The sequence below is a fragment of the Oncorhynchus nerka genome, linkage group LG22 (genome assembly GCF_034236695.1).
Source record: "Oncorhynchus nerka isolate Pitt River linkage group LG22, Oner_Uvic_2.0, whole genome shotgun sequence".
Taxonomy (NCBI): Eukaryota; Metazoa; Chordata; class Actinopteri; order Salmoniformes; family Salmonidae; genus Oncorhynchus; species Oncorhynchus nerka.
In genome coordinates this window covers 53,318,732-53,344,793 of record NC_088417.1, presented here as the reverse complement: position 1 = coordinate 53,344,793, position 26,062 = coordinate 53,318,732, and the positions used below count along the sequence as shown (strand labels likewise).

At 44.0% G+C, this 26,062-nt stretch overlaps 1 protein-coding gene across 4 annotated transcripts; it reads right to left on the bottom strand.

The window, feature by feature from the left end:
* Positions 1-631: 631 nt before the first annotated feature.
* Positions 632-26,062, bottom strand: LOC115105334 (smoothelin-like protein 2). 4 transcript variants are annotated; one of them, XM_029627258.2, is made up of 11 exons: positions 25,858-26,061; positions 24,916-25,777; positions 11,903-12,047; positions 11,585-11,758; positions 10,657-11,034; positions 10,450-10,515; positions 10,233-10,278; positions 9,960-10,154; positions 7,093-7,207; positions 6,618-6,769; positions 632-6,473 (listed from the first exon to the last, which is right to left on the bottom strand). In XM_029627258.2, exons 1-11 carry the CDS (start codon positions 25,962-25,964, stop codon positions 6,347-6,349), a joined length of 2,367 nt encoding a protein of 788 aa, XP_029483118.2. In that variant the 5' UTR covers positions 25,965-26,061; the 3' UTR covers positions 632-6,346. The 4 variants fall into 4 exon arrangements, with proteins under 4 accessions (XP_029483118.2, XP_029483120.2, XP_064863316.1 ...); XM_029627260.2 differs by having other exon boundaries at positions 10,450-10,512; XM_065007244.1 differs by having other exon boundaries at positions 10,450-11,034; positions 25,858-26,062.

Genomic DNA, 26,062 nt, shown 5'->3' with positions numbered 1-26,062 from the left:
GACTTAATAACAGTCCTAGCTTTGAAATCCAGGCACAGATAAGACATGGAAATGAATTTGCTTAGGCATTAATCATGCAAACACATTTGATTTTTTGTGGCATGGCGTCAGTGATATTAGAACCTATGATCTTCTGTTCTCTATCCATGGAATTAGTCCACTGTGCCACCAGGATGGAGATAGCATGCCATGTTTTTTTTTTAAACTCAAACAAAGCTCTTCAGCTTAGTCTATTCAAACAGATCCCATTACAAAGGAAACAAATCACTTGTTAAGATTAGTGGGCGCTGCCAACACACCTAACAAGATAGAGGATAGAGAGTTTTGTTGACGCTGAGAACAGAATGTACAGTGCCTTCAGAAAGTATTCACATCCCTAGAACTTTTCCACATTTTGTTATGTTACAGCCTGAATTCAAAATTGATTACATTTAGATTTGTCACCAGCCTACACACAATACCACATCATGTGAAAGTGGAATGATCAACCCATTTGTTATGGCAAGCCTAAATAAGTTCAGGAGTAAACATGTGCTTAACAAGTCACAAGAACTCACTCTGTGTGCAATAATTATTTTTTAATGACTACCTCATCTCTGTACCCTACACCTACAATGATCTGTAAGGTTACAAAGTCAAGCAGTGCATTTTTAACACAGATTCAACTACAAAGACCAGGGAGGTTTTCCTCGCAAAGAAGCAATTAACATTTTGTCCTGAATAAAGTGTTATGTTCGGGGAAAATCCAACAAAACACATTACTGGTATTCAGTGCGCTGAGAATGTGGAAGCAAGTACAGGGAGTGAGTTTTTTAAAAAAGAAACAAAACGAACAACGCACCGACATGAAACAGAGTCAATAACACCTGAGGAAAGAACCAAGGGTAGTGACGGATATAGGGAAGATCATCAAAGAGATGGAGTCCAGGTGAGTGTCATGAGGCGCTGGTGCGCTTGACGATGGTGTCAGGTGTGCCGGATAATCAGCAGCCTAATGACCTAGAGGCCAGAGGGAGTATATGTGACAATACCCACTCCTCGACGTGCGGCTTCGGCCGCAGGACGCCGACAAAGGAGACGAACCCGGGGATCAAGAGCGGACGGTCCCTGATGCTTTTCCTGGTGAGAAGTGGCTTCTTTGCTGCCATTCTTGACACCAGGCCATCCTCCAAAAGTCTTCACCTCACTGTGCATGCAGATGGACTCACACCTGCCTCCTGCAATTCCTGAGCAAGCTCTGTACTGGTGGTGCCCCGATCCCGCAGCTGAATCAACTTTAGGAGATGGTCCTGGCGCTTGCTGGACTTTCTTGGGTGCCCCAAAGCATTCTTCACAACAATTGAACAGCTCTCCTTGAAGTTCTTGATGATCCGATAAATGGTGGATTTAGGTGCAATCTTACTGGCAGCAATATCCTTGCCTGTGAAGCCCTTTTTATGCAAAGCAATGATGACGGCACGTGTTTCCTTGCAGGTAACAATGGTTGACAGAGGAAGAACAATTATTCCAAGCATCCTCCTTTTGAAGCTCCCAGTCTGTTTTTCGAACTCAATCAGCATGACAGAGTGATCTCCAGCCTTGTCCTCGTCAACACTCACAATTGTGTTAACGAGAGAATCACTGACATGATGTCAGCTGGTCCTTTTGTGGCAGGGCTGAAATGCAGTGGAAATGTTTTTGGGGGATTCAGTTCATTTGCATGGCAAAGAGAGACTTTGCAATAAATTACAATTCATCTGATCACTCTTCATAACATTCTGGAGTAAATGCAAATTGCCATCATGCAAACAGAGGCAGCAGACTTTGTGAAAATTAATATGTGTCTTTCTCAAAACTTGTGGCCACGACTGTATGGACTGACACTGGAGAAGAGAAGCAGGTACAGGGAGTTGGCCATTTAATGTGGGACAGACATTGATCATCGTCAGAACCAGGTAACAAAATGACAAACGAACATTAATCCTGAAGCGGAGAACAGAGCTAGGGAACAGACAGATATAGGGGAGGAAATGGCACAGGTGATTGAGTCCAGGTGAGTCCAATAATTGCTGATGCGTGTGAAGGGGGAAGGCAGGTGTGCGTAATGATAGTGGCAGGAGTGTGTAATGCTGGGGAGCGTGAAAGAGGGTTTAATTGTGTAAGAATGTTTTGAAGTATGAAATTACCAATTAAAAGTAAACCTGTGACAACTCGATTAAGCTTTTGAATATGTAAAACTGCATAATCACACATTGAAGTGCAGAAACAATACATGAATCGATTCACACACATGGACACACCCCTCATCCATTCACACACACACACACACACACACACACACACAGGGAAGTAGTTAAGTCTTCAGGAACAGCAACCGTGTGCTATAATGTCCTCTGACAGCTGACACATGGGCTATACTCGTACAATGCTGTAACTTTCAACATTAGTTAGCAGTTGTGTGAATAGGACGCTCTGGCAGGAACAGCATATTTGTCATCCATGTCATAAGTCTACTATCACGGAACACTGGCCGCATGCCTACTTTATAACTTTCCCAAACTTTAACTGGCCAATGAGAATCACACATTAATAACATGCAAAGCATACATGGGAAACAGACAATCACTACAGCAGTGGTGACCTATAATTCAGGACAGGTGGGGCAGCGGAATTATGAAGAGAAATTATAGGTATAATGTATTGGTACTCATCAGCCATTGGACATAAACATTACACAGTTGGAAGTTGGAAAATTGCAAATTCATCAATGAGTAGTTTGGAAGGAATCAGTGGCTAACTGCAAGCATTGCAAAGCAATCACTAGCCTGCTATTCAATAGAGTGGGTGTGTGGTCCAAGTCTGGGTTTAAGGGTCTCTTTTCCAAGCTTAAAAGGATAAACATTCAACATTGGTAATGCTTTCAATAATGCATTAATACTGCTGCATTCAAAACAACTGGAAACTCAGAACTGGGAAATCTCAGACTTCAGTGAGTTCAAGACAATTGGGAACTCTGAAAAAAAACTACCTCCAACTGGGAAAATACGTTTTGTACTGTCATCCAACTCGGAACTTCAAGTAGGGAACTCGGTCCTCTTTCTAGAGCTCTGACCTGAAGATCACTGACGTCATGATTCGACCTTGTTTTTTTCCCAAGTTCCCAGCAGTCTTGACAGCACCATCTATCCAGAGAATGACAGACTTTTATGACAAAGTTTGATGACAAAATTTGCCCACGAAGGACCGCCGCGACACCTTTCTGTTCAAGTGAGCACAACACAACAAGGTGAGTCCAAAAATGTCTTGTATGCAGCTGCATAAATTATGTGATATGCCAGGGAGATATGTATACCATACTAAGAAAGCAATAGTAAGTGTATGTTGTGTAGTAAGCTGTTAGTAGCCCATGTGCCTCAACCTAATAATTTGGTCCCTTTTCCCCCTCATAACTTAGCCTACTGTTCTGACTTGGTGGTGCACATTTAGCTTATAGCCTGTTTTAGAGAAATGTCATCATCGAATATTGTAAGAGCTTTTATTGTCTGCTTTATATGCCCCCTTAGCTTTTGTCCGCTTATATGCCCCCTTTATTTATCGAACGGTTCTGACTTGGTGTACAGGGAGAATACTGTACGAACGGACCATGTTATGAATTCTGCCACTGTACATTTCAAAAGTGCTAAACAAATATTTATATTCACTACGTATGTCCTAGCTCGCTCGTTAAGGTCTTAATCAAACTTACGGATTGCCTCTTATCAAATAACATTTTATTTGTCACATGCTCCAAATACAACAGGTAGACCTTACCCTGAAATGCTTACTTACAAGCCCTTAACCAACATTACAGTTCAAGAAATTGAGTTAAGAAAATATTTACTAAAGTAAAAAATAAAATAAAATGAACACAAATAAAATAATAATAACAAGGCTATATACATGTACTGAGTCAATGTGTGAGGGTACAGGTTAGTCGAGGTAATTTGTACTTGTACAGTAGGTAGAGTTAAAGTGACTATGCATAGATAATAAACAGAGAGTTGCAGCAGTGTAAAATCAAAGTGGGGGAAGGGGTAGAAGCTGTTAAGGAGCTTTTTGGACCTAGACTTGGCGCTTGCCGTGCAGTAGCAGAGAGAACAGTCTATGACTGTCTATGACTTGGGTGACTGGAGTCTTTGACAATTTTTGGGGCCTTCCTTCTAGCACCGCCTAGAATATTGTTGTTAGTAATGTTACTGTACACTTATTTAAGAGATAATGCCCTCGAAGCTGGTGTTTGGAGGATGTATTGGCATGAGTGTTGTTAGGTCCTAGACAAAGTCGGACCTACCAACATTCAAATAATGATTTCAATATTTTCATAATTGTTTTTATTTTGATGAATTTATTTATACTATTTCATCCTTCCACAAGATATAGTCCCGACACAAATCTAGGGTTGCAACCCAAGCCGGCTGGTCATTCATTCTATCGGTTCAGTTGCCAGAGATGCGACCCAGTCTTTTTGTTCTGTATCTATGGATGCGACCCAGTCGTTCAGTCTTTTTGTTCTGTATCTATGTTCACGACCCAGTCGTTTGTTCTAAATGTTCCATTGCCATACTGTCTGGCAACGTTCTTATCCCTTGCTTGGTAGCTAGCCAACAACGGGTAACTTACATTCACGTCAAACAGTGCAGATAGAATAACAGCAGTAGCTGCCTTTGCATTTGTTTTAAGCTGTTTTCTAGTGACATTTATGTGGATACATCCATAACAATGAGCTAATGAGGAACGATTTCACCTGGCATAGAAAATGTGCTCTCTTGTCAGGACACTGTTGCTCAGAGGAGATAGCCAACAACACAGCTAACACAATCACTTTTGACTGCACGTCGTTTCGTTTGACCTTTTTTCAACGGACATTTCTCTGTATATATCCATAAAAATTATACCATGATTTTGACTGGCTGAGAAACGCTGTCTGACTGTCTGTCTCGTCCTTACACGTTCATTACTGTTGGACAGCTGAAGATCTAATTTGAATATTGAAACAATGTTGCAAACGTCGGAAAGACAGACAGCAAGGCTTACACAAATCTCCGCTGTTGAAAACTAAATATTAGTCTAAAAGAAGTGTGAGATAACGTCTAGATGCTTTTTATGGTGGAGAATTAATACATTACCTGGCTGGGCATGATAAGACCGTGGATTTCACAGTCAGATGGAACACAGTAAATAGGCATTTTAACGTCATTGGTTAAGCCGGTGGTAACAAGTGATTGTTAAATATATTTGAACTATTTGGTTTTAATATCACCACCTCTTGAAGAGCATAGTCAGAACTACAAATTCCCGATTATTCCATGCAAAACAATTGCGCACATTTAGCTCTATCATTAGAATTCTACAGCAAGTACCTGTATGCTTTTCATAAGCAGTAATAGTATGTTGGAGCCAGGGTCAAAATTAAACTGTGGTTCTGGTGTTATACTATGTATTTCATGTTATAGAGAAGCTTCTCAGAAACACAGAACACTTTATTTCATGAGGATATGATTGACTATTGCTGAGATCTTATTTTCAAGTGATCAAGTCGCGGACTGGTCAATCTTAATCCCTTGTCAACTGTCTGGATTCTTCATTTCAACATGTTTTGTCCAAAGATAGGGTGCTGGCCCAATTGTGCACCGCCCCATAGGTCTCCCGGTTGCGGCCGGCTGCGACAGAGCCTGGACTCGAACCAGAATCTCTAGTGGCACAGCTAGCATTACCATGCAGTGCCTTGCGCCACTCGGGAGAAATGTGTTTCATATTTTTGTTGAGTGTATATTTGAACCTCTTCTTATATGCACATAGGAAAGATCAATGTTATTCATTTCTACACAACACAATAGTCATAGTCACCAACTCAGATCTGGCCACTCTGGTACCAATGTTACATCATTGATCGTGCCACCTTTCTTTAAATTTACACCTTTCATTTGCATTGTCTACTAAAGTATGTCTTTCAGGTGTTTTGCTAGCTTCATGCTTAATAAAAAGTATTTTATAGATCTTGTTCTATTTCTTTTATGATATGCATCCGTATTATACCACTAGAAAATAACCAGCATTCGGCTCGGAGTCAAAACATATCTTTGTAAAACGACCAATATTTTCTCCAATTTACTACCTCTATTTTCTAATTGAGGAAAAATAAATCCCCCAAACCATATGCACAGCACATTATTACGGGACCAGAAGAATTCAAATAGTATTCTACAGGCACAAACGTCATATACAGTTATCAAGATTTGAACAAAGTAGGGAGTAGTGCTTTGGTTTGCTGACGACATGAGTCAATGTAACTGGTGATGATAGGGGTGCTCATCTCTGCATGGGAGTGTCATTCAAACTTCTTGAGGTGGTTGTAGAGGGACTGGACATAGGTGAAAATACACATAGGGTCTGGTCTGCTACCCATCACCATCATATCCTCCACCTCTATGAGACGCACACAGTCGGCTTGCTCCCTGAGAGAGAGAGAGAGAGAGAGAGAGGGAGAGAAAAAAAGCCATGAACCAATAATTAAAAATAACGTTTCCAATAGATCTATATTATGATACCGTAATCCACAGAGCAGTACCAGGATCACACGCGCACACACACACACTTACTCTGCTGCGGTGAAGGCCACTTCAAAGTTGTGTTTGCGATTGGCAGGGTTCAGTGTGTTGTAGTCAAACACCAGGGGGAAAAAGGAGTGGACCAGGGCAGCGAATGCCATCCCATCACACCAGCTGGACGAGAAGTTGTGGATGTCTATGTTCTGGTGGAGGAGAGAATGGTAGGAGCCAAATGCAGTGTTACTTCCATGGAAAAACAGTTAAAAATGTGCGTATTCCTATACATTGACTAACTAAGGGCCAAATTTGATGGCAAATCCTCTATTAACATAAATGCATGATTAACACACATGGTCCAGTTACGAACAAAAGTGAATGGTATCAGAATATGAAGCCTCCTATGGTGTCTAAAGTCCTGGCAAGGACTGGGATGGACTAATCGCTGGAAACCAAATCTCACATTTGCTAACTAACATTTATATCACATTGTGAACAGTCCGTCACCAGGGACTAAGGCCGGACTCACCTGGTAGCCAATGGTTTTGGAGCGGCACCATTCCAGGAGCATTGCCTTGATGTTGCTAGCGCTGTTGAAACTCTGAGAGTGCTGCAGTTTGGGCTTGGGTCCTGCAGCCTTGGACCTGCAGAGTGGAACATAGAGGTGTTCAGTTGTTTGTGGCTGTGTAGTTCAGTTGGTGAGAACATAGTACCATCAACATCAAGGTCATGGATTCATGTATGCACCTGTTGTGCTGTAAGTCGCTTAGTTTGCGTTGTTTGCTAAGGGGCATATACACAGGACCCAACAGTCTGACATATCACACAATAACTATGTTACTATCCAGCTAGTGACAGATTTTCATGCAAATATTCTAAAATCTGCATATAGAATTTTCCTGCGAATATTCTAAAATCTGCATGAAGAAAATATGCAAATTTTCCCATCTGTGGTGTGTTTCCACCAAACAGTTTTGTTGTGGATGACGTAGTGCAAACAAAATGTACTTTTACCCTTTAGTTTTCATTTACCAAATAAAAATCTAAATTTCAATGCGTTTCCATCACATTTTCTTACTCTACAGATAGTTATGTAAAAAAAAAACTTTTGCGTTAAATAGCGAATGTGCCCACTCTAGCTAGTCTTGGCGCGTGCGCTCTAGCCAACAGCTCACAGATTCAGTGCGGGTAGGCTAGTCTACATGATGAGATTATTATGGATAAGAGCAAGAATATCAAGAATATCATGCTCATCACTGTGCACTTTCACCACCCTGTGAAGTTCATAACTAAATTTAATCTGTAGCCTAATAAACTGCATAATTTCCCAAGTCATAGTGGGAGGACCACACACCAGGTCATAGTGGGAGGACCACACACCAAGTCATAGTGGGAGGACCACACACCAAGTCATAGTGGGAGGACCACACACCAAGTCATAGTGGGAGGACCACACACCAAGTCATAGTGGGAGGACCACACACCAAGTCATAGTGGGAGGACCACACACCAGGTCATAGGGGAGGACCACACAGGTCATAGTGGGAGGACCACACACAAGTCATAGTGGGAGGACCACACACCAGGTCATAGTGGGAGGACCACACACCAGTCATAGTCATCATAGTGGGAGGACCACACACCAGGTCATAGTGGGAGGACCACACACCAGGTCATAGTGGGAGGACATCAGTGGGAGGACCACACACCAAGTCATAGTGGGAGGACCACACACCAAGTCATAGTGGGAGGACCACACACCAAGTCATAGTGGGAGGACCACACACCAAGTCATAGTGGGAGGACCACACACCAGGTCATAGTGGGAGGACCACACACCAGGTCATAGTGGGAGGACCACACACCAGGTCATAGTGGGAGGACCACACACCAAGTCATAGTGGGAGGACCACACACCAAGTCATAGTGGGAGGACCACACACCAAGTCATAGTCATAGTGGGAGGACCATGTCAGTGGGAGGACACACCAAGTCATAGTGGGAGGACCACACACCAAGTCATAGTGGGAGGACCACACACCAAGTCATAGTGGGAGGACCACACACCAAGTCATAGTGGGAGGACCACACACATAGTGGGAGGACAGGTCATAGTGGGAGGACCACACACATAGTGGGAGGACCAGTCATAGTGGGAGGACCACACACCAAGTCATAGTGGGAGGACCACACACCAGGTCATAGTGGGAGGACCACACACCAAGTCATAGTGGGAGGACCACACACATAGTGGGAGGACCAGGTCATCAGTGGGAGGACCACACACCAGGTCATAGTGGGAGGACCACACAGGTCATAGTGGGAGGACAGGTCATAGTGGGAGGACCACATAGTGGGAGGACCACACACCAAGTCATAGTGGGAGGACCACACACCAGGTCATAGTCACACACCAAGTCATAGTGGGAGGACCACACACCAATAGTCATAGTCATAGGGGAGGACCACACACCAAGTCATAGTGGGAGGACCACACACCAGGTCATAGTGGGAGGACCACACACCAGGTCATAGTGGGAGGACCACACACCAGGTCATAGTGGGAGGACCACACACCAAGTCATAGTGGGAGGACCACACACCAGGTCATAGTGGGAGGACCACACACCAAGTCATAGTGGGAGGACCACACACCAAGTCATAGTGGGAGGACCACACACCAAGTCATAGTGGGAGGACCACACACCAAGTCATAGTGGGAGGACCACACACCAAGTCATAGTGGGAGGACCACACCACATAGTGGGAGGACCAAGTCATAGTGGGAGGACCACACACCAAGGGGGAGGACCACACACCAAGTCATAGTGGGAGGACCACACACCATATCATAGTGGGAGGACCACACACCAAGTCATAGTGGGAGGACCACACACCAAGTCATAGTGGGAGGACCACACACCAAGTCATAGTGGGAGGACCACACACCAAGTCATAGTGGGAGGACCACACACCAAGTCATAGTGGGAGGACCACACACCAAGTCATCGCGTGATACAAGTTTACTTTGATATGATGGTTAATGTATCAATATTTGCTCATAAAGGAGTTCCCACCTCCGTTTCTCACATAATTAATTTTGCCGACACAAAATGATCCCACCATGCCGAACAAACAAATTCTGTTGGCATTTATAAAATTGGACCGAAACTTCCTGTTTCCATCACAGCTGTCTTTTTTATATATGGTATGACTTTACCCACATAAAGACTGTGGCTGCAAACATGGTTAATGACAGTGATAATATACATGTAGTAAAGGGTTGGGGAACATATAACTTGGCTTTAACAATTATCCAATAGGAAGTAATATTTAGCTAAGGTGGGCAAGAGAGACAATGGGTGAAGCCAGGGTGACTGACTGTGCCTACCATACCTGCCACACTCGTAGGCCAAACTTTCAAACAGAGACCGTTTGCCCTGCATCCCGAGGTTGCGAGGCAGCGTTTGTGACCTCTGCAGCTTCCGCTCCCCACCACCCCCAAACTTGTCCAGACCACCAAGCCTGTCCAGAATGCCAAACTTGTTCGGACCGCCAAAACATTCCAGACCGCCAAACTTGTCCAGGCTCCTATAGATTATGTAACAATTTACATAATTGCGCTTTTATAGTATGTAATAGTATGTTTCTAGTATGTTAAAGACTGACCTGTCTGTGCCAGGGGGAGGCACTTTTCTGGATGGTAGGAGTTTTTCTGAGAGCGAGAAACAGACAGACGGAGGGGGGTGGGGGAGAGAGCGAGAGAGAGGACAATGCAAACCTGACAACAAAGAAAAGACTAGGAGAGGCAAAGGCAAAAAGCACAACACACAATGAAGACCAGAAGACTACTATGCTATGCCTAGAGACCAGTTCCTACTTTTACCTGTGGTTGCTGTGAAGCTCATGCTACGGGTAAGACTCGGGCTCGCTGCCTTAACTGCATGTACTACTGTAAACAGAAGGAAGGGAAAGAAACTGACATAGAACTGGAGGTCAGACAAAGAAATGGGAAAGAACAATGTCAGAGACGGGAAAGATGAAAGATACTGTAGCAGTGAGAGAGGAGTCCTTGTGTCCCTGTGGTACTCACCACGTTCACTACGTTTGAAAGGAAATTCTCCTGATGCTTTGGGTTTGGTCTCCTCAAATACTGATTGTCTAGGTGTTTTGGGGGCAGGAGATGGAGGGACTGCAGGAGACTGAGATTGGGCAGCAGAAGACTGACTTGGGGCTAAAGAAGGCCTGGTTGGGGCTGCAGGAGACTGAGTTGGGGCGTCAGGGGCCCAAGATGGGGTGGCAGGGGACTGAGTTGGGGCTGGTGCAGTTGGTACCTCGGGGCTAGTTTTGCTCATGGCACTGACAGAGGCATAGGGCAGGGCCAGAGACACAGGGGTGGGGTGCTCTTGCTGAGCTGCATGACTGCTGACTGGTGACCTCACTTCCTGATGTTGTCCAGGCAAAGTCTCTGCTTTGGTGAGAATAGACAGAAGAGGAGAAAATGTTAGCTGGTAGGGTTTAGCTAGAATGCAACATTTGGTTTGGACATCAGGTCAGATGGACCATGTCAACCAGACCTGGGTTCAAACAGTATTCCTTTTCTTTCAAATGCTTTATCTGTGCTATTTGAAATTGGACAGGTGTCAAGGAGTGTGGCTGACAGACACATACAATATATAAAATGTTACACAATCTCGGGCAAAATGATGATCTTTAAGCAAAATTATTATGTATCTGATCCTTGTAATAGGCCTGGAGGGGTAAATGTACGTATTTGCACAGGGTCTCTCTCTTTAATGCTGGTGCTGAAACAACCAAGACAAGTCCACAAAGTCAGCCATGGATATGTTCCTTAATTTAACTTTGGATTCTTCAGAGCACATCTTAAAGAAATATTCAATTTTGAATGAACTACAAAATTACCCAGAAGGGCTGCATACAAGTTAAGGAAATAAAAATGTAATTTGGGTGAACTATCCCTTAAAGAGTAGAGAGCTGAGTCCGGTCCATGTTCTACTCACCGGGACTAAACAGAACATCAAGTGCTGTTTTGGGAGTGGTGAAGTCTGCTATTGGATAGGCAGGACACTTTTGGGCCAAAGCAGGAGATTGTGCTGGTGGTTTGGGGCTAGTGGGGGAGTCCGTTTTGGTCATGGCAGTGCAGGGAAGATGAGGATTGCCGAATGACGAGCCCTCTGATATGTTAGGAGTGTACATACAGTAAGAGGAAAGGTGAGAGTCAAAGAAGGAAGAAAATTGTGTAAAAAGATGACTTGCAAAATTGTCCACAGCCTGCTTACAAGGTAAGGAAACAAGTATGCTACATGCATTTTACTCACCAGATTTATACAAATAATCCGATTTGGCTTTGGGTGAGGTGACATCTACTAATGAATGACCAGCAGACTTCCGTTCTTTGTCATGTCCATTCTCCAACACAGCAGCAACATTTTTCTCTTCCATTTGGTCAACAACCTTATGTCCCTAAATACGAGAAACAGAACACACTAAGGTGCCCATTATTACACTAGAGGCAATCTAAAATAGCATACCATAAAACAAACCTGTACAATAAATGTAAGTTGAATCAGAAACAATAATCAAATCAAGCTTTATTTACACAGCACATTTCCGACATGGTATGCAACGCAATGGGCTTCACAGGGGGATAAAAACAACGAAGAAAATATATATATATTTATTACACAACAAACATAAGAGGATAAAAAAACGAAAGAATAAAAACTGATTGACTAAAAAGCACCTTAACGAAAAGCTAAGCTAAAAATGAGTTTTTTCAAGATTTATTTTAAACATGTCCACAGATTAGGCCCCTCAGGTTCTCTGGCAGGCTGTTCCAGAGGCTGGGGCTATAGTAACTAAAGGTTGCCTCTCCATGCCTCGTGGTCCTGGGCTTTGAGATAGTTAAAAGGCCAGTGCCAGAAGACCTGAAGGACTAACTTGGTACATAACTTAAAAGCATGTCTGACATGCATTGGGGTGTAACAATCGTGGATCGATTTAAAAACCAAAAGAAGAATCTTAAACTCACAGGCAGCCAGTGCAGAGACCTTAAAACCGATGTAATGTGTAATCTCTGTCTGGTTTTGGTCAGTACCCGTGCTGCAGTATTCTATATGTATTGCATTTGACCAATGGATTTCTCAGGTAGACCAGACAGGAGAGCATTACCGTAGTCAAGACAGCTTGTAATAGAAGCATGGATGAGTCTCTCTGTATCAGCCTGAGAGAGAAACGGACGCATCTTGGCACTGTTCCTCAGGTGGTGAAAAGCTATTTTGGCAACATTCGTAATGTGGGATTCGAAATTGAGTCCAGAATCTAAAATAACACCTACGTTTCTTTACCTGGTGTTTTATTTTTCATTGCCAGTGAATTAAAATCGAACATTGTGGAACACCACATGTGATCTGTATTTTCTTTGAGTTATGTTCACCAAGGTTGACAAACTCTTGAAAGGTTAAATAGGTCCTAAACCAATTTAGAACTGGACCAGAGAGGTCAACCCACCACTCCAGTCTGTCCAGAAGGACATCATGGTCAATAGTGTCAAATCCAGCACTTAAATCCAAGAGTACAAGGACAGAGAGCGGTTATAAATGATGCGGACACGGCTCATGGGCCTGTACCATTTCACTGACACCAGCCCAAAATGGGCCATGCCACAAAAAAAATGGGCCAGAATTGCCGGGGCCAGTTTATGGTCCCAGTCCACCCCTGAGTTACATCCATCCAGAAAGAAGAATCTGATGGTCCCAGGAATCCTCCATCTAAAACCATTCCAATCTTTATCTGAGTTTTCCTTGATATGTGTTTAGGATCAGTGCAGGCGTCTGTCTTATCACTTGTTCACTCTTACAAGAGATCCCGATAAAGGTTCTCAGCTCAGCCGACTGCCTCAGTGTCTGTATCTAAGTACAGGTCTGTGCTTGCCTTAGTGACTCTGGCTCGCTCTGTCTAGCTGTATCTGAAGTTTGAGATCTCCTGCACTCTACTCATCCTCTATCTCTCTCTACCCTCCTCCGTGAGGAAAGTGGATGATCTCGATCACAACCACTGGATGGATGTGACAAAATGCTCTCTTTCAAACTTGTTTGAATTTCATAACAGCAGAGCAACAACAACCATAATGTCTTTATGACATGGTCGTTATTACGGCTGCAGTACCAAACCCATATGCAGGGACCATTGGTGTTAGCCATAGATCCACCATAGTAAGACTGTGTGTGTGTGTGTGTGTGTGTGTGTGTGTGTGTGTGTGTGTGTGTGTGTTCAAGTGCAGCACTACCCTCGTGGCAGACGGCCTTTGGCCGGTCTCTGAGCTTCGTGCAGCCATTTTGGATTTGTAATCAATCCCCCACTCCTCTTAGATCCTAGCATAGCCCCAAACGGGGCCTTTTGAGATAAGGAGTTAGTATTGGGAAAGCCAAACAGTTCCAATGATATCATTCAGTGCCAGAGCTCCGTACTTCAGAACCTGCTGGACTGGCAGTCTCTCCTGCCATCCCCCCATGGCTGCGTCTGCCAGCGATAGAGCCACGATGAGAGCCCAGTCAAGTCATCAACTCATAGCAGGGGGACAGCAGAGGCTAGGGATTAGCAGTAGCAATGATCTGTGTGTGCAACTCGCATACAGTATATCACAAAAGTGAGTACACCACTCACATTTTTGTAAATATTTGAGTATATCTTTTCATGTGACAACACTGAAGAAATGACACTTTGCTACAATGTAAAGTAGTGAGTGTACAGCTTGTATAACAGTGTAAATTTTCTGTCCCCTCAAAATAACTCAACACACTGCCATTAATGTCTAAACCGCTGGCAACAAAAGTGAGTACACCCCTAAGTGAAAATGTCCAAATTGGGCACAATTAGCCATTTTCCCTCCCCGGTGTCATGTGACTCGTTAGTGTTACATGGTGTGTTAAATTTGGTGTCATCGCTCTCACACGCCCTCATACTGACTGGTCACTGGAAGTTCAACATGGCACCTCATGGCAAAGAACTCTGAGGATCTGAAAAAAATCATTGTTGCTCTACATAAAGATGGCCTGGGCTATAAGAAGATTGCCAAGACCCTGAAACTGAGCTGTAGCACGGTGGCCAAGACCATACAGCGGTTTAATTGGACAGGTTCTACTCAGAACAGGCCTCGCCATGGTCGACCAAAGAAGTTGAGTGCACGTGCTCAGCGTCATATCCAGAGGTTGTCTTTGGGAAATAGACATATGAGTGCTGCCAGCATTGCTGCAGAGATTGAAGGGGTGGGGGGGTCAGCCTGTCCGTGCTCAGACCATACGCCGTACACTGCATCAAATTGGTCTGCATGGCTGTCGTCTCAGAAGGAAGTCTATTTTATAGATGATGCACAACAAAGCCCGCAAACAGTTTGCTGAAGACAAGCAGACTAAGGACATGGATTACTGGAACCATGTCCTGTGGTCTGATGAGACCAAGATAAACTTATTTGGTTCAGATGGTGTCAAGCGTGTGTGGCGGCAACCAGGTGAGGAGTACAAAGACAAGTGTGTCTTGCCTACAGTCAAGCATGGTGGTGGGAGTGTCATGGTCTGGGGCTGCATGAGTGCTGCTGGCACTGGGGAGTTACAATTCATTGAGGGAACCATGAATGCCAACATGTACTGTGACATACTGAAGCAGAGCATGATCCCCTCCCTTCGGAGACTGGGCCACAGGGCAGTATTCCAACATGATAACGACCCCAAACACACCTCCAAGAAGACCACTGCCTTGCTAAAGAAGCTGAGGATAAAGGTGATGGACTGGCCAAGCATGTTTCTAGACCTAAACCCTATTGAGCATCTGTGGGGCATCCTCAAACGGAAGGAGAAGTGCAAGGTCTCTAACATCCACCAGCTCCGTGATGTCGTCATGGAGGAGTGGAAGAGGACTCCAGTGGCAACCTGTGAAGCTCTGGTGAACTCCATGCCCAAGAGGGTTAAGGCAGTGCTGGAAAATGATGGTGGCCACACAAAATATTGACACTTTGGGCCCAATTTGGACATTTTCACTTCAGTGTGTACTTACTTTTGTTGCCAGCGGTTTAGACATTAATGGCTGTGTGTTGAGTTATTTTGAGGGGACAGCAAATTTACACTGTTGTACAAGCTGTACACTCACTACTTTACATTGTAGCAAAGTGTAATTTCTTCAGTGTTGTCACATGAAAAGATATACTCAAATATTTACAAATATGTGAGGGGTGTACTCACTTTTGTGATATACTGTACCTACTGTATAACTGTCGCTCTCGATCTGTCTCCCCGTCTGCTTCTTAACCTCTTTATCCCATACCCTCTCTCCGAATCTCTTTAACTCTCTCCCTCTCTCAGAAACACGCGACACACAAACATAGTCAAACACAGTCATACACCCACATTCTGACATGTTATTTAGAGTCACAAGGAAATACAGGGTTAGGGTTTCAAGATGCGCACACACACACACGTAGGAGCGCATTTCTATCAGACTGGCTCATTGAGTAGTCAGGTATGATAAGGGAACAGCCAGGTGATAACAGTGCTGTGGAATGTTGGCAGGGTGTGTGTTTTCAGAGGGGAGCAGCTGGCAATCTGGCTCAGGGGGATATTGACAGGGAGTCGGAATTCTACTTTCCGTCTTGTCAGGACGCTCAATTCAGGACTGGGATTGGTTGGATGAAGCACTCCCTCGTGCTGAAGTGAAGAGATATGGAGACCCAAAATAGCTCCTTTAGGGCCTCCACATGGTACTTGCTGTGTGTTAGTGTGTGTACCCCTTGTAAGCCTAACTCTTTATTTGATTGTAGATCCAAATAACAAATTCAAGTGTGTCTGCTCAGTGAGGGATAACGATAGGGGTGGGAGTCAAATAAGATAACAATACATGTCAGATTATTACCTAACATTTTCCTATCATAACCCTACCAACCATTAATCCTATAATCGTTCTAATAACCAACCCTTCTCATACCCCAAGAGAAGTTGATATGAAATACAAACAATCCAGACCTGACCAGCTACAACCTAAAAGAACCTCTTATCTTCATACTACCAGATACAGATCATTTGGAAAAAATTCAGACCGCTTGACATTTTCCACATTTTGTTACATTACAGCCTTATTCTAAAATTAAATTGATTAAAAACATGGGGTTCTCTTAATTAATATACACACAATACTCCACAAAGAAAAAAACTGGTTTTAGAACAACAACAAAAATACAAACTGAAATATGACATTTACGTATGTATTCAGACCCTTTACTCAGTACTTTGTTGAAGCCCCTGTGGCAGTGATTACAGCCGCAAGTCTTCTTGGGTATGAAGCTACAAGCTTGGTATACCTGTATTTGGGGAGTTTCTCCCATTCTTCTCTTCAGATCCTCTCAAGCTCTGTCAGGGTGGATGGAGAGTGTAGCTGCACAGCTATTTTCAGGTCTCTCCAGAGATGTTCGATCGGGTTCATGTCCTGGCTCTGGCTGGGCTACTCAAAGTTACTCATGCGTTGTCTTGGCTGTGTGCTTAGGGTCGTTGTCCATTTGGAAGGTGAACCCTCGCCCCCAGTCTAAGGTCCTGAACCCTCCGGATCAGGTTTTCATCAAGAATCTCTTTGCACTTTGCTCCATTCATCTTTCCCTCGATCCTGACTAGTCTCCCAGTCCCTGCCGCTGAAAAACATCCTCACAACATGATGCTACCACCACCATGTTTCACCGTAGGGATGGTGCCAGGTTTCCTCCAGAAGTGACACTTAGAATTCAGGCAAAATAGTTCAATCTTGGTTTCATTGGACCAGAGAATCTTGTTTCTCATAGTCTGAGAGTCCTTTAGGTACCTTTTGGCAAACTCGAAGCTGGCTGTCATGTGCCTTTTACTGAGGAGTTGCTTCCGTCTGGCCACTCTACTATAAAGGCCTAATTGGTGGAGTATTGCAAAGATGGTTGTCCTTCTGGAAGGTTCTCCCATCTCCACAGAGGAACTCTGGAGCTCTGCCAGCGTCGACCATTGGGTTTTTGGTCATCTACCTAACGGTTATGGGATTTTTATGAATAATGACTGAATTATGTATACATCTAACTTAGAACTATAACTAAACAGAATACTACTATGTTACTGTATGGATGTATGAATCTTATTATAATTGTTAAATTCCTTTAACACTAACCAAGGCCCCTTTCCCCCGATTGCTCAGTTTGACCGAGCGACCAGCTCTAGGAAGAGTCTTGGTGGTTCCTGTCACGAGTCCGACCGAGGGTGGTTTCCCTTCCCGGTCGGGTGGTGCTCGGAGGTCGTCGTCACCGGCCTATTAGCTGCCACTGATGGTCTTTCCTCCCCCTCCTTGTATGTTTATTGTTAGCACCTGTTAGTGAATGATTAGTTGGGCTTCATTAGACAGCCGGCCCGCCTGTTTTTTGTGCGGGATTAATTATTGTATCGGTTCTGTAGTGGAGGAACGTGTTTGTTCCTGGTCGTATATTTCAGTTGTACATTTTTCGTCCCGTTATTGTTGTGAGCACCCTGTGGTGCGTTTGTGCATTAAAAAGCACAGCATTGCGCTCTCTGTTTCCTGCGTCTGACTCCACACCCACGACACCCGGAGCATTACAGTTCCAAACTTCTGCCATTTAAGTATGATGGAGGCCACTGGTCTTGGGGACCTCCAATTTTGCAGAAATGCTTTGGTACCCTTCCCAAGATGTGTGCCTCGACATAATCCTATCTCGGAGCTCTACGGACAATTCCTTCGACCCCATGGCTTGGTTTTTCTCTGACATGCACTGTCAACTGTAAGACCTTATATAGACAGGTGTGTGCCTTTCCAAATCATGTCCAATCAATTGAAATTACCACAGGTGGACTCCAATCAAGTTGCAGAAACATCTCAAGGATGATCAATGACAACAGGATGCACCTGAGCTCAATTTCGAATTTCATTGCAAAGGGTTATGTAAATAAGGTATCTGTTTTTATTTTTAATACATTTTCAAAAATGTCTAACAACCTGTTTTTGCTTTGTCATTATGAGGTATTGTGTGTAGATTGATGAGGAAAACAATGTATTTAATCAATTTTACAATATGGCTGTAACGTAACAAAATGTGGAGAAATTTAAGCGGTCTGAATACTTTCCGAATGCACTGTACATGCAGTGGTGTAAAGTACTGAAATAAAATACTTTAAAGTACTACTTAAGTAGTTTTTTTGGGGGGGATATCTGTACTTTACTATTTATGGTTTTGCCAACTTTTACATCACTACATTCCTGAAGAAAATAATGTAACAAATAATTTGCAACAAATAATCTGCTCAGACCCCAACCAAGGAACATCAAAAGTCGTGCTATAAATTCACAGACAACACAAAGATTCCTTGATGTCCTTCCAGATTCCCTCTGTCTACCCAAGGACGCCATAGGACAAAAATCAGTTAACCACCTAACTGAGGATCTCAATTTAACCTTGCGCAATACCCTAGATGCAGTTGCACCCCTAAAAACTAAAAACATTTCTCATAAGAAACTAGCTCCCTGGTACACAGAAAATACCCGAGCTCTGAAGCAAGCTTCCAGAAAATTGGAACGGAAATGGCGCCACACCAAACTGGAAGTCTTCCGACTAGCTTGGAAAGACGGTACCGTGCAGTACCGAAGAGCCCTTACTGCTGCTCGATCATCCTATTTTTCTAACTTAATTGAGGAAAATAAGAACAATCCGAAATTCCTTTTTGATACTGTCGCAAAGCTAACTAAAAAGCAGCATTCCCCAAGAGAGGATGACTTTCACTTTAGCAGTGATAAATTCATGAACTTCTTTGAGGAAAAGATTATGATCATTAGAAAGCAAATTACGGACTCCTCTTTAAACCTGCGTATTCCTCCAAACCTCAGTTGTCCTGAGTCTGCACAACTCTGCCAGGACCTAGGATCAAGAGAGACGCTCAAGTGTTTTAGTACTATATCTCTTGACACAATGATGAAAATAATCATGGCCTCTAAACCTTCAAGCTGCATACTGGACCCTATTCCAACTAAACTACTGAAAGAGCTGCTTCCTGTGCTTGGCCCTCCTATGTTGAACATAATAAACAGCTTTCTGTCCACTGGATGTGTACCAAACTCACTAAAAGTGGCAGTAATAAAGCCTCTCTTGAAAAAGCCAAACCTTGACCCAGAAAATATAAAAAACTATCGGCCTATATCGAATCTTCCAGTCCTCTCAACATTTTTAGAAAAGGCTGTTGCGCAGCAACTCACTGCCTTCCTGAAGACAAACAATGTATACGAAGTGTTTCAGTCTGGTTTTCGACCCCATCATAGCACCGAGACTGCACTTGTGAAGGTGGTAAATGACCTTTTAATGGCATCGGACCGAGGCTCTGCATCTGTCCTCGTGCTCCTAGACCTTAGTGCTGCTTTTGATACCATCGATCACCACATTCTTTTGGAGAGATTGGAAACCCAAATTGGTCTACACGGACATGTTCTGGCCTGGTTTAGATCTTATCTGTCGGAAAGATATCAGTTTGTCTCTGTGAATGGTTTGTCCTCTGACAAATCAACTGTAAATTACAGTGTTCCCCAAGGTTCCGTTTTAGGACCACTATTGTTTTCACTATATATTTTACCTCTTGGGGATGTTATTCGAAAACATAATGTTAACTTTCACTGCTATGCGGATGACACACAGCTGTACATTTCAATGAAACATGGTGAAGCCCCAAAATTGCCCTCGCTAGAAGCAGGTGTTTCAGACATAAGGAAGTGGATGGCTGCAAACTTTCTACTATTAAACTCGGACAAAACAGAGATGCTTGTTCTAGGTCCCAAGAAACAAAGAGATCTTCTGTTGAATCTGACAATTAATCTTAATGGTTGTACAGTCGTCTCAAATAAAACTGTGAAGGACCTCGGCGTTACTCTGGACCCTGATCTCTCTTTTGAAGAACATATCAAGACCATTTCAAGGACAGCTTTTTTCCATCTACGTAACATTGCAAAAATCAGAAACTTTCTGTCCAAAAATGATGCAGAAAAATGTATCCATGCTTTTGTCACTTCTAGGTTAGACTACTGCAATGCTCTACTTTCCGGCTACCCGGATAAAGCACTAAATAAACTTCAGTTAGTGCTAAATACGGCTGCTAGAATCCTGACTAGAACCAAAAGATTTGATCATATTACTCCAGTGCTAGCCTCTCTACACTGGCTTCCTGTCAAAGCAAGGGCTGATTTCAAGGTTTTACTGCTAACCTACAAAGCATTACATGGGCTTGCTCCTACCTATCTCTCTGATTTGGTCCTGCCGTACATACCTACACGTACGCTACGGTCACAAGACGCAGGCCTCCTAATTGTCCCTAGAATTTCTAAGCAAACAGCTGGAGGCAGGGCTTTCTCCTATAGAGCTCCATTTTTATGGAACGGTCTGCCTACCCATGTCAGAGACGCAAACTCGGTCTCAACCTTTAAGTCTTTACTGAAGACTCATCTCTTCAGTGGGTCATATGATTGAGTGTAGTCTGGCCCAGGAGTGGGAAGGTGAACGGAAAGGCTCTGGAGCAACGAACCGCCCTTGCTGTCTCTGCCTGGCCGGTTCCCCTCTTTCCACTGGGATTCTCTGCCTCTAACCCTGTTACAGGGGCTGAGTCACTGGCTTACTGGGGCTCTCTCATGCCGTCCCTGGAGGGGTGCGTCACCTGAGTGGGTTGATTCACTGTTGTGGTCATCCTGTCTGGGTTGGCACCCCCCCCTTGGGTTGTGCCGTGGCGGAGATCTTTGTGGGCTATACTCAGCCTTGTCTCAGGATGGTAAGTTGGTGGTTGAAGATATCCCTCTAGTGGTGTGGGGGCTGTGCTTTGGCAAAGTGGGTGGGGTTATATCCTTCCTGTTTGGCCCTGTCCGGGGGTGTCCTCGGATGGGGCCACAGTGTCTCCTGACCCCTCCTGTCTCAGCCTCCAGTATTTATGCTGCAGTAGTTTATGTGTCGGGGGGCTAGGGTCAGTTTGTTATATCTGGAGTACTTCTCCTGTCCTATTCGGTGTCCTGTGTGAATCTAAGTGTGCGTTCCCTAATTCTCTCCTTCTCTCTTTCTTTCTCTCTCTCGGAGGACCTGAGCCCTAGGACCATGCCCCAGGACTACCTGACATGATGACTCCTTGCTGTCCCCAGTCCACCTGGCCATGCTGCTGCTCCAGTTTCAACTGGCCTGAGCCCTAGGACCATGTCCCAGGACTACCTGACATGATGACTCCTTGCTGTCCCCAGTCCACCTGGCCATGCTGCTGCTCCAGTTTCAACTGTTCTGCCTTACTATTATTCGACCATGCTGGTCATTTATGAACATTCGAACATCCTGGCCATGTTCTGTTATAATCTCCACCCGGCACAGCCAGAAGAGGACTGGCCACCCCACATATGCTCTCTCTAATTCTCTCTTTCTTTCTCTCTCTCGGAGGACCTGAGCCCTAGGACCGTGCCCCAGGACTACCTGACATGATGACTCCTTGCTGTCCCCAGTCCACCTGACTGTGCTGCTGCTCCAGTTTCAACTGTTCTGCCTTATTATTATTCGACCATGCTGGTCATTTATGAACATTTGAACATCTTGGCCATGTTCTGTTATAATCTCTACCCGGCACAGCCAGAAGAGGACTGGCCACCCCACATAGCCTGGTTCCTCTCTAGGTTTCTTTCTAGGTTTTGGAATTTCTAGGGAGTTTTTCCTAGCCACCGTGCTTCTACACCTGCATTGCTTGCTGTTTGGGGTTTTAGGCTGGGTTTCTGTACAGCACTTTGAGATATCAGCTGATGTACGAAGGGCTATATAAATAAATTTGATTTGATTTGATGTACTTTTTACTCCATACATTTTTCCTGATACCCAAAAGTACTTGTTACATTTTGACAGGAAAATCTCAATTTCACACACTTATCAAGATAAAATCCCTGGTCATCCCTACTGCCTCTGATCTGGCGGACTCACTAAACACAAATGCTTAATTTGTAAATTATGAGTGTTGAAGTGTGCCCCTGGCAGATAAATTAAATAAAATACAATTGAGCCATCTGGTTTGCTTAATATAAGAAATTTAAAATGGTTTATACTTTTACTTTTGATACTTTAGTCAATTTTAGCAATTCTATTTACTTAGTATATTTAAAACCAAATATTTTAACTTTTACTCAAGTAGTATTTTACTGGGTAACTTTCACTTTTACTTGAGTCATTTTCTATTAAGGTATCTTCACTTTTACTCAAGTATGACATTTGAGTACACCACTGTGTACATGCTGACATTTCAGCAAACCTTGTAGTGGCAATCTCAGACCTAATTTTCTCATCCATTTATCTATCCCCCTCTCACATTCTTAGCATTGACTTTCAGCTCCATCCAACCATGACAAAAACTACACAGCTGACTGTGGTGAGGTCACCTGTGTACAACTTTGTTAACCCATAACAAGGCTGACGTAAACACTCATCAACCTCACTATACGAGCATTATGGGAAATATATGGAGAGGGATGAGGGTGCTGGGAAAGGTGTAGTTGGGTTGCTACTATGTCCATCTCTTCTTCCAGCCTTTCTCTCTGCCCCCCCTCTCTCTGTTTCTATACATCCAGAGTTGCAACATGACGTAAGTTATGGGAAGTTATATTAGCTGGGAATTTGTGGTGCTACTAAAATGTATACTGAAACAGACACACCCAAACCACCCCCAATCCAAACGGCCAGGACCAGGGCCATCAATCAGGCCTGCCCTGCCAAAAACACATGTGCCCTCCTGGGGGGACAGGAGGAGCGGAGAGAGGGGAATGGATGAGGGTAAAAACACACAGACAGAAAGAAATCTTTGGATTCAATGAGAGATTAGAAGTAGTGTACGTACACGTGTCCAGTTAGTTTAAGGTAGAGGGTACGAAATGTACACTTAAAACTAGCCATGAAAGAAAAATAGATACCCATACATAGACTGAATAAATAATAAACCTGTGAGAGCATTCAACAGTGTATGAGTATCTTCTTTCAATGGGTGGTACCAAAAGACAGACAGTGAGAGATCCTCTGGGTGTCACACTCAAAGCCCCACTGGAAAAACCACCAGCAGAGATGCTACATTGAATGTGCAGAGTTTGAGTGTCTGCAAAAATGTGTGTTATTTAAATAGTTATTTTCTGTGTATTTGAGTATTTTCAAATAATGTGGCCCGAATCAACTACTTCTATCGGAAGGATTTGAAAGTATTTTCATATCATTTCCTATAATTAGCCTACTATTTTAAATTATTTTTAAATACTTATTTCCAAATACATTATTTTGAATACCAAACCGATTTCTAGGATTGTATTTTAATCAGTGTATTTGATTATACTTTCAAAGTGTATCTCCAAATATATTCAACTACTTGTCCAAAAAATTCATCTAAATACTAACTTACCCTAAATAATATTTGAACTCAGGTCTGGTGTTTGTGTGTGTGTGTGGATATTCATGTGTGTATACATAGACTGTTTGAATTAGTTGAATTAGTTGTTTTTTGGAGTGTCTCCAAATGCAAAAAGTGACATGTTTATATTATATGATTCAGGTAGAGAGGATGGGTAGCTTGCCCTTGTCCCATTACTGCCTAATGTAGTTACACGCAATTAGGGGTTCACAGTGAAGCTGCAGAAATGCTGTAAAACCTATTGTTATGCTTAGATCATTTTTCCCTTGACATGGTCAAATAACTCCAAGCATAGATTGGTTAACTCTTTTTTGTAAACTAAAGGCACGGATTGGCCTATAGGTGGCGTGCTATAAGCATTCTCACTTAAGCCGTCAAATCGGCCGCCCCGTTTGATTAAGAGAGTTGAATCTGTGTCTGTACTATAGGTGTCGTTCCTCATGCTAAACTAATGGTGATTCCCTGCATTATACAACACAATTCTCAGTCACCTTTAATGGCCCATTGTGCTAGACCTATTTTGTGCAAAAAAAAAAAACTCCTACTTGTTTGAAGGACAAGTGGCTAAAGAAATGCACGCCAAGCCCTGTAGCTGATTCCACCATTGGCAACAACTGGCTACTAGAACTGAACTGATGGACATGGGGCAACGACATGTGGTATGTAAACCTTTTGTACATGTACATGAGTGAATGACCAGGGGTAACACTTTCCCCGGCTGAGAGACAACAGATTTACAACTTAACACTGTCTCAACCTCTCTTTCACACACACACACACGAGCGAGAGGCTTTCAGTTCTCCCAGATGACATTCCCTTGCATTCTACCAAATTATACTAAAATGGGACAATATCTTCTCCAGCAACAAGGTAATACTCACATTAGACATGCTGGTATCCCCCATTGGCTCCCTGATGGAGAGAGAGGCTGATGTAGAACTAGAGGCATCAGAACCAAGACCAGAAGAACCAGACTCCGACAGTCCAGAGGGGACCGTGGTGGAGGGGCTCCCCTGGCTTATGTTCACCGTCCCCTGGGACGAAGTCATGGGGATCCATCCCCTACTGGCCCTCTCCTCGAGGGCGCTTCTGTCCACCACTCTTCCCGTCAGACCCTCCATCAGGCAGGCCAGCACCTCCAGCTGGCTTCGGAGCTGCAGGTTCTCCTGCGTCAGCCGCTGAAGAGCCTCGGCCAGGGGTCGCTGTGCTTGGCACGCCTCGTCGACCCGCCGCTCCACACCCCGCTTGAAGGCGCTCACATCCACATGCACCTCGCGCACCGCCGCCGCCAGTGTGGCTTCGAAGTGGCCCAGTGCCTCGCACACCGTCTTGTCACACACTTTGTCCCCGGCAGCCAACACAGGTATAGAAGTGTCCATGTCCCCACTAGCAACAGTAACCCCCAGATTACAGGAAATTAAGCGGTGGATAGGTTCAATGGACGGTGGCGCCAGCTCTACTGTTCTTTCCTCCTCTTCTCCTTCTCTCCCACGGTTTCTCCTGCCTGGACTGCTGAAAGGAGGTGATGAAGGGAGGGATAGATAGGTCTCCCTCTTTCTCTGCTGTTTAGTCCACAGAGAGGTCTTAGAAGGGGGAGTTTTAGGTGTTCTATAACCGTTTCCCAGCACAGTTAGAAGGGTTTTAAAGGAATGTGCATTAAGATGGCTGCTTAGGAATCTAAGCCATTTAAGCCCAATTAAACTCCATAGAGGACAAGAGCTGTTAATTATAGGCTCCGTGGCTCTGTTCAAAAAGAGAGGAGATGCAAAATGATACCCTGCAAAATCAAGTTATCATTTGAGGAGGTAGACGTATCAACAAACCTTTCGGAGGGTACTGCTGAGTGAGAGGTCCAGTAGTGGAGCAGTCCAGTCCACACATGTGTATGTTTATATGAGTGTGTGTGTTTATGTGTTTGTGTGGAGTGCATCCACACACCTCTAATGTAATGTCATGAGACTTGCTCTACTGTGTGTGAGTGTGTTCTGTATGCTGTGCAGCTCTGCTTTAAACCAACAGCCTCGGGAG